We start from the raw sequence: 15742 nt of genomic DNA on the forward strand, positions 1-15742 counted from the left end.
AACTGGAGACCCACCAGAACTCCTTCACAATACTCAAATCTAGGGCTAACAAATGAGGGACAACGAGGGTTTCAGCCATCGATTAGCTGAGATTGAGGCAAAGTTGACCACTATTACAGAGGGGAGAAAATAAGCAGGACATTAAAATGAGATGCAAGGTGGTTGACTTTTAAAACCTATAAAGATGGAGCTTTACCACAGCCACCAAAATCCCTCTTTGGGAATGTGAAAAGTGCACACACGTTTCACAAGGTTCTGACGTTTTGTTTATGAAATTAACTGATTAGTTAGAGTCTCCATACCTTGATATCAGTCAGCTCCATAAACAGTTACGTAGCTTAGTCCCAAGTGAGTGATCTGGTTAGACCAATCATTTGGAGATCTCATGAATGAAGTAGAGAAAATACCAGACGTGGTGGTTACTTGGGTAATGAGTGCAAAATGTTGATAGCACCCATGAATATGCTAGAAAGGCTTGGCGAATTTATGGGTTGAAGTCTGGATTCAGACTAGTGTACTGTCGAGGGAACGTTGTACACGTGCAGGTCCTGTTTATAGCATGCATATTAAATCAGTACTTTGGCTCTTTGCTTCAGAAGATGTTCAAGGTATCCCAGACCACCTCTTGAAGAGCAGGGGAAATTTCCCAGTGTACATTTCTCTCTCCATATAAAGATACAGTAATTCACTGGTTACTGCTCATTTCTGGATATTACTGATCTGTATGCTTACAAAACTATAGTGATTCACTAAAGTATTGCAGAGGCATAAGTACAGGATTTTTTTGAGGAGCCCAAGAAAAGAATCTCATGCCCAATTTACAGGTGTGCAGTAAATCGATAGAACAAGATTAATTTATGAACCAAAAACTTAGTTAACTTATAAACAGAAAGAGGTCAAATTCTTATAGTTGTCTGCATAGACAGCATTGAAACACTGGGGCAATATTCCAACCAGGAAGAAGAAATACTTCAGAGATGATCTCTGAAACAGGACAGCTTTGATCTTAATGAGGAGCTTGCTACCAACTGTTCAGAATGGTTCCAACTTGTCCAAGTCTTAATTAGCACTTAAATGACACAACAGCCTCATGAAAAACAAAGTTAGCACCATTCCCCCAGCGATCTGCAGATTGTTCTTTGATTTAAAGGACAGCTTTCAGAGATGGATGAAGATTCTGGCACAAAAATAAATGAAATAGACTCTTGGAAGTATATTAGGTAAGAGGGGCAGGGAAAGGTAATTCAAGCTTTTGGTTTTCAGATAGCCAACTGAGTTGATGAATAAAAAGGGTGTTGGAGCTGAAATGGGTTGAAGAAACAATTGAATGAGATAATACAGGTTTAACTGAGGATCATGCTGAGGGAGTAACACAGTCAAAGATAGAGAGAAAAGCAGATGTTTAAAAAAATGCTGAGAAGTGCAGAAACAAAACAGCAATGGTATTCAATTTTCAATATCCCATTATTATTAGGGTGACTTCAGTGTAATAAAAAGGTGTTCAAACTGTATTCAGAAGAACACTTTTAACCAATATAGAGCAAACCTAATAAATGAAGGGCAATGGGTTAGTTTTTGGGAATAACATTAACGTAGCAGTGAGACAGTATTTTGGTTGTACTGATCATTGTTTGTGAAGATGACATGATTTTGCGAAAGTAAAATTCCTGAATGGGCAGCGGTCAAACACATGATGATTTCACATGAGATGAAAGACAGGTATCAGTGAAGAGATGGCTCACCTCCAGCACTATTACCTTCCAACCATCCAAGTCAATCCCTATGGTTTTTAAGTGCAGAGTGTCTCTACTCAGTGAGGCAAAAAAAATCTACCAATGTAGATCCAAATCAGTAAACTTTATTACAAAGAATTATATTGAAATGACAACTCAGCAACAGGTCCTCAGCACAAACTGTGTTGGTGCGGGCACTGGAAAAAAGCGCATGACATGGTAGCTGTTTCTGCAAATGGGTCTGCAAGATGGTCAGAGCTGGAATTAAATGTATTCAGTTTAAGGCCTACGGAAAGAGAAATTACAAGAAATGAGGAAGTGACTAAAGATGAAATTACTTCAACGATCAGAGAGGATAGTATGAGAGGTAAGCAGGCAGTATAGACTTGGGGACCAAGGAACAGAAAAGAATGTACAATAACAGTGGGAGTTTTATACAGGTCCTTTGTAAAATCTCAATTTCACAAGCGTTACAATTAAAGATTAGAAAAGTACTTAGAAGAATAATTGGGTGATTTTTAACTTTTATCTAGATTAGGATAAGCAAACTGGTGCATGTTAGGAAGATTAATGTATTTCTTAAGTGCCATATAGCTTCTGTCACCAATATATCCTAGGACCAATTTGGAGGCATATCATGAGATTTAGTAATGAGTATTGAGTCAGAATTAGTTAACAGCCTAATGGTGCTCAAGATTTTTTTAATAAAAGCCAGCGAAAAGTCTTAAAAACCAGCAAAAGATGAGCAAAACAAAAAGAGGGAGAAGGTAAACACTGAGGATATATTTGCAAGTAATATCACAGCAGACAGCAAAAGGAATGGAGAAGCCATAGAAAACATAAACCGCCTGGAGAAAAGGCAAGAGAAATTGAAAAAAAATAGTCACAGTAGACATTAATAGGAGAGGACATAATAAGTGACTAAAAATACAATATCACTAGAGAAAAAGGGCCAGAGAAACATATTGGGGTTAAAGATGATTACGTTCCCTGGACCTGATGGGATGTAGATATTAAATCAAGTAGCTATTGATGTAGTGAATGCACTAGTAGTAATCTTTAGATTCTGGAAGAGTCCCAAATGATTTGAAAACTGCCACTATAACACCCTTTATTTAAGAGGGAAGGAGACAAAAAAAGGTGACTGATAGGCAGGTTAGGAAAGCACTCATTAATGAGAGAATGTTAGAATCTATTATAAAGAATGAAATAGCAGGACATTTAGAAATGCATAATGTAGAGGTGGGTGGGATGCGCTTCGGAGGGTCGGAGCAGTCTTGATGAGCTGAACAGTCTCTGCCTACACAGTAGGGACTCTATAATCATAATATCAATGAGGTGCTTAAGCACCAAACATGAAAGAGTTAAAACTGTAGATTTAATATTATTGAAACGAGACTGTCCACAGTAAATTGGGTACATTTATTAATGGGTAAAGTGGATAATATATGGGGCTCAAACAGAATTTAATACAAACAGAACATATTTATACCCCTAAGGTACAAGAGTACTACTGATCAAGAATAAGGCCATTCATGACAAAAGACAGACAACACTGACTAAGAGAAAATGCATAAAAAGCAGTACAAATGCTGGCAAAGTAAAGCAGGTATAAAAACAAAGGTGACAAACAGAGTTTGAGTATGCGAAGAAATCGGCAAAGGAAATCATTAACAAAAACAGTTTTACAATTATATTAAGAAAAAAGGATGCTTCAGAGCAACATAAACTTGGAAAACTGATACCAGATAATTGTGACACTTTAGATCTAGTAAACAGTTACTTTGCATTAGTATTTGGAGAAAGAGATCCATCTGCTGGACGTCCCCAAGAAGCTAATATTGAATTTGGGACAGGGACTCAAAATTGTGAACAACGTAACAGTATTTGGTAAAAATGGGACTAAAGAGTGATAAAAATATTCAGCAACTAATGATTTCCATCCCTGAGATTTAAAGAATGGTGGTGAGAGCATTGTCAATAAGCTTCCAAAGTTCTCTTGATCATAAATTGTCCATTTAGATTGGAAAAATTCTGCACATGTCCCTACGAAAAATGAGAGGGGTTACTAGGAATTTACAAACCAGTTAGCCTAGCATCTAATGAAGTACTAGAGTCCACATCTAGAGATAATATGACTGAAGACCTTAAATTCTCAGCTGGTCAGAGACAGACAGCACAGATTTGTAAAAGGTAAGCCATGCCAAGTTCAATTCCCACTAGTTTTCTTGGGATGTCCAGAAGACTGACCTCTTTTTCTCACTTTAACTACTGAACAAAATAGCTTTCAATATACTGTCCATCTTTAAAGAGGTAATTAAAGTACTGGACAGGGGATTATGTGTTACTTCCAAAAGATAAGTTCCTCAGAAGAGACAGTTTGCTGAAGTTGACGCTCATGGAAATGAAGGCAAATTATTGACTTGGTTAGGAAATCAACTGAACAGCTGGAGACAGAGAGAAGGGATAATGACAAGGCAGCCAGGAATTATATCTGAGCCTCAATTATTCATCATCTTTATTAATAAACAGGATACAAACTCTTGTATCAAAACTGCACAGTGAAGGAAAGGTAAGTAGCATTGCAAGCAGTGTGGATGGGAAACAGAAATTTGAAGTTACAAAGAGATACTGGCAGATTATGGGAAAAGGCAAATAAAGATCTAAGTAATAGGAGCCGGAGTATGACATTTGGCTTACTACATCTGCCCCACTATTTGGTAATATCATTGCTGACCCAATTGTGGCTTTAACTTCAGTTTATGCCTCCTGACCCTCAACTTCCTTGTACATCAAAATCTGTCTAGCTCAGTCTGGACTATATTCTCTGGCCTAGTCTCAACTGCTTGCTATGGAAGGGAATGCCAAGATTTTCAAAGAAAGAATTCCTCCTCCACCTCTACCTTCAGCGGGAAGCTGCTTATTTTGAAACTATGTGCTATAGCTCTATCGAGGAGAGGAATCATCCTGACAGCATTGACTCTGCCAAGCCCTCTCATAACTGTATATGTTTCAATAAGATCATCTGGGATGCAGGCCATCAGGTCCAGGGAAATTTTCCTGTCTTTGTTCCCATTAGTTTCCCTGTTTAGAAACTTAGTTTCAAGTTCTTGTCATCTGATTGTCTCTTGATCTTCTACTTAGAATGCTTTTTTAAAAACTTCCTGTAGTGGAGATTGATGGAAACTACTTGTTCAAAATCTCTGTTATTTCCTAGTTTCCTATTCCTCATGTCATCTATGGCATCAATATTTACTTTAGCTATCTTCCTTTCTGTTTTTAGACATCTTACTGTTTCTATTTTCCTTGCCAGTTTATTCAGGCATCCGAACTTCTTCTTCTTAGCTTTGTAATTGCCTTCGAGCAAGTTTAAGACATTTCAGACCCAAATTTCTTATCCTGCAATTAAATATGAAATTCTATCATGTTGTGATCACTCATTCCTAGAGAATTCTATTTTAAAATAAAAGGTCATTAATAAATCCCATCTCATTACACATAACTAGGTCTTAAACACAGTTGGTTCTTTTGCGCCTAACAGAACATAAAGGATGTATTCTCATTTTCCTGGCTAATTTCCCTAGTGTATATGAAGATTAAAATCTCCCATGATCATGGCAGTATCATTCTTAGCTGTCCAATTATTTCTTGCTTTCTACTCCAGCCGACAGTGCACGAACTCTCAGGGGTCAATAAACCATTCCCTCCAGTGACTTCTTTACTTTTCTATGTCTTATCTTGAGCTAAATTGATTCCACATTTTGAACCTCTGAACTAAAGGCACATCACAACCATTTCCTTTCTCCTGCGCTTCTGAAATATCAAATCCTTTTCAATATTTCCAGTCTTGGTCAATTTGCAACCATACCTCTGTAATGGCTGTCATATCATACTCATTTATTTTATTTGGGTTATCAATTCATTCATTCTGTTACAAAGGTTGCATGCATTCAAATAGAATGCCTCTAATTACCTTTTAGCATTTTCCTTACTAATCAATGAATTAAAGCCTTGAACATTCCATCTCTTAGACGGTGAAGAAAAGATATCAAAAGCAATACTCCTTCCCTGAATCCCTGCCCCCCCACAATTAACTGAATTCCCAGTGTCAGCACTCGACCTAATCACATTCTGTGCTCCCGTGCACTGAGTGATTCAAAAAGAGTGAACAGCATACTTTCTAAATTATGAAAAGCTAGAAACTGTAGAGAGTTGGGAAGTCAAGAAGTACACGTAACGTTAAAATCTCAGAAAAGAATCAAAAAGACTACTGGAATGCTGGACTTGACATCTGGAAAACCAGAATGCAAGGGGGTAGAAGTCACGTTCCAGCGATGCAAAGCCCTGGCTAGCCCACAGTGCACCTGACAAAGCAGCAACGCTCTGAAAGCTTGTGGTTTCAAATAAACCTGTTGGACTATAACCTGGTGTCGTCTGACTTCTGGCTCTGCCCACCTCAGTCTAACACTGACACCTCCACATCGTAGACTACACCTGGAATCGGAAAGCAATACTGGGGTCTAAGTCTTTGAAAGAATATATCAGCTTTGGAGGCTCATTTACCAGAATGATGCCTCAAATCCAAATGCTACATTTGGTAGAGAAAGCACAAACTAGGGCTGTATTCCCAAATGATCTGACTGAAGAATTAAAGATATTAAAGGGGAATGGATATGAACAGCTAAAGAAACGGCTGGGGCCTGTCTGAAAATTACAACTGGACCTATTGGCATTGAAATGAGGAAACATGCTCCACACAAAAAGGGTGATGGAAAGTTTGGAACTCTCTTCCAGAATGACGCTGGATCAATTGATAATTTTAAATCAGAGATTGAAAGATTTTTGTGAACTAAAAATATTGAGGAATACGGGGCAAGGGAAAATACATGGAATCAGCCACAGTCTCTTGAACACATTTCCTACAATGGCAACTCCAATTCAAAAAACACCTCATTGGCTGTAAAATACTTTGGGATGCCCAGCGATCATAAAAAACGTGCACATCTTTCTATGTCTCCGAGTTATCAGGATTAAAAATCCCAATTACAAATAAAACATTTTGTCCGCCTGTCATCAACGGAGAGCCTGCAATTTAGTGAATAGTTTTATCTTGATACTAAACAAACTTTTTCAAAAATAATTCACACATTCCTATCGATCAGTCTTGAAGCATATCTTGGGTTATCACAAAAATGTTGGGCACGGCTCTTCATTGTAGGGCTTTAACCACATACCTTAGAACACCTTTGCTTTCAAATCCAACCCTCAGCATTCCACTTGTACTGTTTTCTTCCACTCCTCTCCTGAAGGCACTGGGTCTCTTGGGTTAGACATTCTACATAGCTGGCATACCACATATGGCACACCATAGTGTCTATTCACCATACCCAGGTCTAGGCTGCCACACTATAAAAGGAGCTCAGCACTTCTATTTTAAAAGAGATGTCATTCAATGCCTGGAGGTTTTCTTGTGGGATGGACAGTCAGTGAAAGGTAGGTGGCTCCCTTCTGTTGGCAAGCCATTTATTTTAACTCTAGAAAATCACAGATGGCATTTGGACCATTGCTGATTCAAGGCAGAAAGGCCCAAAATTCCATGTAGCACGCACAGTTTACAGCACACCTACCACTCACAAGTGAGGCCTCCCCACTAAATTACATCGTCACAGCTTACCTTCTCCTCCTTGGTCATTCTTTCATCAATGCCAATACAAAGTTTGAACCTAATTAAAACAGTTCACGATATTAAAAAAATGCGACACAACAGTACAGAAAGGAAGGGGACTGGGATGCAGAGGACAGCAGCAGCACAGTGGAGCTGCCTTCAACCTCCCAGTTCTGTTGTCTATGACAGTAGAAACCACTCCCCATTTTTCTCCAGCCTTTGCTCAGGCTGCTCACTGAAGTTTTAAAAACCTCCGGTTTCTCGCCATGTTCAATAAAGCATCCCCAGTTCTGTTGCTGTTGGGTTCTCTCTTCACTGATTGCTGCAGATAGCTGACGAGGACCGCGCTGATGAAGTCTGTTTCTTCCGTCTCTTGTTCAAAAGGGGGTTACTGGTTTTGTCCAAGTCCTTAATCGTCACCTGATCATAGTCAACACGCATCGTGGCGAGTGCACTTGTTAATTCATCCTAAAATCAGAGAGTGCAATACAGAATTAGAGCAATGACCACCTTAGATGTTCAGCATTGTCATAGAATCCCTACAGTGTGGAAACAGACTATTCGATCCAACGAGCCCATGCTGACCCTCTGAACAGCATCCCACTCAGACCCACCCCTATCCCTGAAACCCTGCATTTCCCATGGCTAAGCCACCCAGCCTGCACGTCCCTGGACACCGTAGGCAATTTAGCATGGCCAATCCACCCTAACCTATACATTTTTGGACTGTGGGACGAAACTGAATTATGCAGAGGAACTCCACACAGACACGGGGAGAATGTGCAAACTCCACACAGACAAGGATGGAATCAAACCGAGGCCCCTGGCGCTGTGAGGCAGCAGTGCCATCTACTGAGCCAGCGTGCCGCCCCAAAACATTTTGTAAAATCCACATCTTCAAATAGATACTACCAAGAGATATTTTCCTTTAAAGTCACGAAGCAGTTTGAAATAGCATCATCTTATATTGTAACATTGGATAATGTAAATGGATGACCACTGGCACTAGGTACACTCATATCCGCTTGATTGGCACCACATCCACAAGTACCCACTCCCTCCATCACCAACGTTCAACAGCAGTAATGTCTACTATCTACAAGATGCACTGCAGCAATTCACCAAAGATCCTCAGACAGCACCTTACAAGCCCATGACCACTTTTCATCTAGAAAGGGAGGGGCAACAAATATATAGAAACACCAACACCTGCAAGTTTCCCTCCAAGCCACTCACCACCCTGACTTGGAAATATATCGCCACTCTTTCTCTGTCAAAATCCTGGAATTCTCCCCCTAATGGCATTGTGGGTCTACCTACAGTACATGGACTGCAGCAGTTTAAAGCAGCAACTTAGCACCAACTTCTCAAGGATAACTCAAGAAAGGTAATAAATGCTGGCTCGGCCAGCAATTCCTAAGTCTCTCAATTAAATGATAAAGAAATTGTGCTGGGCCATCTCTATGTGTTGAACATTGTCTGGTCAAAGCAGAACACTGCATTATCTATCGGTACTACATTTTCCTTACTGATTGTTTCGACAAAAAGCAGTCAACCTGAAATATTGGATAACAAGATGTAGAGCTGGATGAACGCAGCAGGCCAAGCAGCTTCAGAGGAGCTGGAAGGCTGACGTTTCGGGTCTGGACCCTTCTTCAGAAATCTCTGATGCTGCTTGGCCTGCTGTGTTCATACAGCTCCTACACCTTGTTATCTCAGATTCTCCAGCATCGGCAGTTCCTACTCTCTCTCTCCCAACCTGAAACGTTGGCTGTCTCTCAGTCTCTCTCACACAGATGCTGCCCGGCCTGCGGAATGTTCCTTGCATTTTCTTACTTTATTGTGCCATCTGATGATAGACCCTACAGAATCCACCATCTCCCTGGTTTCGCGTGCATTGAGTTACATCATTGTTACAGCTCATACTTAGGTGGATACTCCAACTGGGATTGCATGACATTCTTTCTCATTGCTAAACTTCCATGAAAGATCAGAATGCACCGAGCCCCTGCAATGGTAGGCAGAGTGCTGAAATACTGACTGGGCAACAGATGGAACCCTAAGTTTTAGAACTGGGTTTTGTGAGCCGTAACTCAACTCAATAGAATTGCTTTTATTTTAACATTACTGACTGCCCGTCACACAGTCCCCACCTTGCTCACTGCTTCCGGTGACGTTTTGCACAAGTTCACAAACACGGCCTTAAGCTTCTGGTTTCCAGCCATTTCAATTCCCCATCCTCCTTCCATGCTCACTTATCTAAGCCAGCCAGCCTGCTGCTCACTCCTAGTGAGGCTCAACAGGAAGTTTGAAGGCTAGTACCTCATCTTCCCACACGGCACTTTAAAGACCTCTGGACTCGGCACGGAGTTCAATAATTTCACACCTTGAACCCTGCTCACCGTTTCGATCCCCTTTCTTTGCCACACGTCCAGATCAAGACTCAGGTGTTTATCAAGGAAAAGTAACTTTCTTTTTCAGAATAAGTGGAACATGCAGCACGAGAACAGCAAAGATGAAAACATAAAATGCAACTATGAATTACATAGAAACACGCCATTCATCTCGACTAGTCTATCCCAGTGTTTATGCCTATGCTGTATTCTCTGCTACTTCCTGTATACATCAAACCTGCTCTGAACTGTGTTGGCATTATCTGATACAACCATTCAATGTGGTGGCTAATCCACATTCTAGCCACAGTCTGAATTCCATCAACAACTTTCGTATGCGTGGAACCCCGAACTCGGTAAAACATCCTAAGGTGTTTCATGGGAATGTTATCAAATAAAATCTACCACCAAACCACGCACAGAGAGAGATCTGGACAGCCGAAGGTTTTCAGGATGGTCATAGAGGAAGGAAGTAGGGTAGGGAGGTGGCCGTGGTTTGAGAAGGGAATTCCAGAGACTGGGATTTTGTTAGCTAATTGCACCGGTGCGGCATTAAAAATCTGGGAAATTCAAGAGGCCAGAATTGGAGAACTGCAGCTTCCTGAGGCAATAAGAAAAAGTGGCAGGACAGAGATTTCAAAACCACAGTTAAGAATCTTAAAATCAAGTTATTCATTAACCCCATAAAAAGAGAGGTGGGTGCGGAGAGGGATGGGGGTTTGTTGGGGATGCAGGGAGGCAGATCAAGAAGTGCAAAGCCTGTAGGGAGACTAGAAAGATGTTATATTGTTAGCTAACATACAAGAATCTTGGGAAAAATTTGTGTGATGGGAATCTCCCTAGGGTTCAGCTGCCCAATTAGAACTGAGGTCATTGCACTTCTTAATTTGAAGCAGATCTCAGTTTGATTGTAGTCTTCAGACCTAGCTACAAATGAGCTACACTTTGAGGTCAGCATGCAGTTGAGGCTTTATTCACATCTTTAGTTCTAATGGGAAGAGCTTTTGTGATGTTCAGCATTGCTAGGTGATGCAACATTGCCAGGTCTGTTAAGTAAAATGAACACTCCAGGTATTTGACTAAAAACTCAGGTTGAAGGGTTGGGGTGGTCTAAACAAAAACCATGAAATAATTTAAGATACGATGAGACGCTACTGTAGTGAATGGGCATAGAAAGGTGAATGCTAACATTTCTCTGTGATTAAATTATGATGGATCTACAATTGTGTCTAGTTTCAATTTACTAGGTGATAGACTGGATTACAGTTTATGATGACAGTTAGCACCTTCAATGAAAGTCCCGTTCTGTCTGTTCCCAGATGAGGGATTTGCTCCTCCTCACTTAGTCATGGCAGTGTCAAGTAAGCTTTGTATCACGCAAGTGCCAAGCAATGACCATCTCTAGCAACAGTGTCTAACCATCTCCACTTGACATTCAATGGCATTACCAATGGTGGATGCCTCATTATCAACCTCTTGGGGCCAGAAACTGAACTGGGCAAATGTAGTTATGTAAATGCCTCTCCCTGACTTTCGTGGCCTAACAATGCTGTTTACAACACATCTGTTTGCTGCCCATTGCGAAACTCCTTGCGGAATGCAGTATGACTGAGCATGCACTGACCTTCACCTCCTCCCACATATCTTTCTCTTCTTGAAGCACTCGACTTGTGTGGAGCGGAGTCTGAGGAACCACCATCGATTGCTGGAAGCAAATTAAAACAAAAAAAACAGTATTTGAATTATTTGGTCTTCCCACAAATTGCTCTGGAACAGAACCTTTGTTTTTTTTAAATGGGAAACTCCTCAAATTTTGGCACTAAATCAGTAAGGGTGTTACAAATTTGCCTTGACTGGGAAGCAGGAATATCCCAGCCAAATCACTTGCTCTCGGTTACTGTATTGAAGCATCTGTATCAACGTGTGGCAGGGACAGGATTGGGCTTGGGCCCTGGTGCTCCAGCCTCATGCCCTTTCCTGGTCTAATAGCATGCTTATATCCACAAGGTAGCCTGGGTTAGACTGTAGAAAACAATGAGCAAGTAGGAAATTGTTGTTCTCAACTCCAATCAGAGCTGTCACGCTCTTATCTAATTGTGCAGAGGTTAGGAAGGCCAATGGCCTACTCCTAGTCCTATGAACGTGTTTTCTACAGTTAGTGTTTCATACAGGTATCTCCCTGCTGCAGTATGTTACACCAAAATAGAATAAAATTGTATCCAAGAATAAGGGGTCAGTTAGCTGAATGACTGGTCTGTGATACACAGTGATGCCAGAGTGGTCTCAATTACTGCACGTAGGGAGGACTATCCTTCTCAACATCTCCTCTTGACTGTGGTGTGGTGAACCTCGGGTTAAATCACCATCAGACATCGCTCACTCCAATCACAGAGCAGTCTATGGTCTGGTTAGACTATGGTGACTATATCGTTCTGATACCGTATCCATTAACACTAGTCATATGTTGAGTCATTCACAACGTCGCTATTACCTGTATTCATACCGTGATCTCTGGTATTTTGCCATCTCCTTCGCTAACACACACGCACGCACAGGCACAGACGGACCTGGCACCCCACGCACACACATATGCACAGGTGACCCCCCCCCACCCACCACCACCACCACATACACACACACCCAGGTAAGACCCCACATACACATGCACGCACAGTTACAGTGAGATGTGTCACCCCATATGCACAGACAAATGCAGCCCCTACGCATCCACAGACGTGGCCCCCTCCGACATGTGTACGCACAGACACAGACAGATGCGTCTCCACACACACACACAGATATATACATGTACACACAGGCACAGATGGAGACATCTCCACACGTACACACAGACCTTTTAAATATGATAACTCTATTGCTTTCAGACATCAGTATAATTGTAGCATTAAAATAAGCTCTAGCAAAATGTGGGTAACAGGCAGCTGCATTTGCGTGTTACGAATAAAAAGGCTGGTGTTTGATGACACTTACGTTAATCCAGGGATGGTTCATAAATTCGGTGATTGTCATTCGCTCGGTGGGATCGGTCTTCAGCACCTGTCGGATCAGGTCTTTTGCTGCAGACACAGAAGATGTTACCACTTACAAGAACCAAGTGCCAACTGATGTGGCACTGCCAAAATAAAGAGGAAAATTACAAATTTCAAAATTCCAGTTACCTAGTGGAGGACCAAGTGCTGGCATCAATATTTAAGCAGGCTACATAACGTAGACTATAGTGAAGGCCCTGCCTTACATCTCTACATCTCAATTCTCTCAGTGTTAGGCTCTGGGCAGTTCCTGGAGTAATAATCAAGAACCCTAGGCCAATGATCCCGAGAACTGGAGCTCAAATCCCACCATGCCAAGTTTGAGAACTCGGATTTGATTTTTAAAATTTATTACTCAGAGAAACAGCTGGAATCAGTAAAAAAAAAAGTGATTAAAAAACTGCCAGATTGTCATCAAAATTCCTTCAGTTCTTTACTGAACTTGGCCAGCATGCAGCTCCATTAGGTAGCAAAGTGATTCCTCTGATACGTTCTCTGGAGTGGTTTAGCAACTCACTCAGTCATTCAAGGTGGCAGCTCCCCACCAACGCGGCAAGCAGTGATAGGCAACCAATTCTATCCTCGCTAGTAATGCCCACATCCTGATGTCGTGTACTGAAAAGAAGAAGGGAACTCGCCGGGCTCAAGGGCTATGGGGAGTATTGTGCAAACGAACGCAAACGCTGCCAAGTTTTCTTAATCATTCGGAGGAAATGTGCTATCGAGGTGATGTAACTGTTTGTTTTAGAATCTGCACCTATGCTTGGTCAGATTGCTTATATAAACTACAGCAGTAAAACCACAAACATGGAGAGACCTATAATGTTTAGTACAGAACGGAGCTGACCTACTGTTATACCAATTCTCTATTTAACGATTCTTCTCATTGTTTACTGTTCATTTTTATCAAGGCAGGAATGACGTCATGGTTAAAAATGGAGGTTAACACATTGCCTATAAGAACAGCACCAGTCTTACTTCTCTCTCTCTCTCTCTCTCTCTCTCTCTCTCTCCTGTAGCTTTGTGCACGACAATTGATGTGCACTGCCCAATTACAGAGCCTTGACCTGTGCTGCTCCTAAACTAGATGAACACACTGACCACTCACTGAGATCTACTGACAATCACCTAATATGGTGAACATGTACTTTATTTCAAATCAGAACTAGACAAAACATTTCAAAATCTGGCAATTATTTCAAACCCAGTAAGTTCAGTGGTAGTTTTCCGAAGAAGGGTCCAGACCCGAAACGTCAGCTTTCCTGCTCCTCTGATGCTGCTTGGCCTGCTGTGTTCATCCAGCTCTACACCCTGTTATCTCAGATTCTCCAGCATCGGCAGTTCCTACTATCTCTTAAGTTCAGTGGTATATTGCACGGTCTATACTGTCCCATCAAACACTCCCAGATCAGGCACTACAAGGGCTAACCATATAATAAAGCTCTTTATACACTTTCACATCAAGCACACTGTAGGGTAGAGACCGATTAGAAGCAGTGTAACAGTATTGATATATGTATAGCTTTACTCTGCATTAAGTACCATGGAATTAACTTGTATTTGGACATCACCTCATCTTGCACATCCTGCGAATCTTCCAACCTACATAATGATTGTTTTCTGTAACAATCCTGCAATCTCAATAAGTCTCTAACCAGTAATTAGTAATGGAGTTGTGAGTGTATTGTACAGGCCTACTCCTTTATTTTAGTTGCTAACATTTCTCTTACTACATTATCAGCTGAACAGAAATATGATCCATTAAATTGATTTGTGATCACTGGCAATAAATTATTAATTTGATAACTCTGGGAACAAATGTACCAAATCTCACCAATACAAAAAAGCATGATCAAATCTACTGAATAGAATATTTGCTGAGCATCAGTGTCAAAATCTGCCAGTATGCCGTAACTCAGGATCTTCAGGTTTATGGAAATGTGGAAATAATGTGCTTCTAAATTCGCTTACCCTCCTCAGAGACTTCGGACCACTCCGGGTTTGGAAACTCATACTGTCCCATTCGAATCCTTTTCTTCATTCCCGGAGAGATGGCCAGGCCATGATTGGAGTAGAATGGAGGATACCCACACAGCCTGCGGGCACAGAGATGGTGTTTAGCTGGTGCTCTTTGCTAACCATGTGCAGAGGCAAAACCTTTTTGTTTCCTCAATAACTCCCCATGCCCCCTCAAGGATCTTACCATCGCAGAACAGGTTGATCGACTGTCAATAATCTGGAATCTCAAATTCACCTATATTTTACTATATGTGGGCAGTTAAAACAAACCACCAACAGTCTGGGCAACTCAAACATCCTCTTCGTCTCGCATATTCCAGAAGTCAAAAACAGAATGTGAAGTGGAAGGGTTGTGGGGTGCAGGGTTTGGGGAGTGAAGGCATCTACATTGAGAAGGATCACACTGGTTCCTGGTCAAGTATCTTTCCACAGTCAGTCCTTACTACTGATCTGATGTGGCAAAAGGTGCCTCGTCACAGCCAAAGGTAGTAATTTTGAGCCTTTAGCCTATATCAAACTAAAGAATGTATTTAACAAGTCAATCATTAGCCTACTTTGTTACATGGCTTGAACTGCAGTATTGGCCTGAAACTGCCCAGAATGATTCAGCGTTGAAGATCCTTGATGTGTTTTATTTCTTCCAAGAAAATTCGTGCATAACTGATTAATAGTGATTTTATACAAAATGAGAAAACCATGAGAAAATTTCCTTAATTATTTTACTCTGCTGTTTAGTTACTTCCACCAAAACCACACACAGTTCATTAAATAACCTTATCTCCATTCACAGTACCTGACAATGCAAGTTCCCTGAATGTACATCCATTCTGAGTGGGTTTAAATTTGCAGGCAACAATTTCAGGTGTAGCAGGACTTTATGTC

The 15742-nt window shown here is 41.1% G+C and overlaps 1 protein-coding gene across 1 annotated transcript in view; it reads right to left on the reverse strand.

Moving 5' to 3' along the window:
• Window positions 1-3136: 3136 nt before the first annotated feature.
• The window catches only part of LOC125460549 (MAP kinase-activated protein kinase 2-like), a 119880-nt gene continuing 107274 nt past the window's right edge, over window positions 3137-15742 (reverse strand). The window contains exons 7-10 of the mRNA XM_048548115.2: window positions 14813-14937; window positions 12783-12868; window positions 11416-11496; window positions 3137-7866 (exon numbers count right to left, since the gene is read on the reverse strand). Of these exons, the coding sequence (XP_048404072.1) occupies window positions 7711-7866; window positions 11416-11496; window positions 12783-12868; window positions 14813-14937 (448 nt within the window). The 3' untranslated portion in view covers window positions 3137-7710. The remainder of the gene's footprint in view (window positions 7867-11415; window positions 11497-12782; window positions 12869-14812; window positions 14938-15742) is intronic.

The sequence above is a fragment of the Stegostoma tigrinum genome, chromosome 11 (genome assembly GCF_030684315.1).
Source record: "Stegostoma tigrinum isolate sSteTig4 chromosome 11, sSteTig4.hap1, whole genome shotgun sequence".
NCBI lineage: Eukaryota > Metazoa > Chordata > Chondrichthyes > Orectolobiformes > Stegostomatidae > Stegostoma > Stegostoma tigrinum.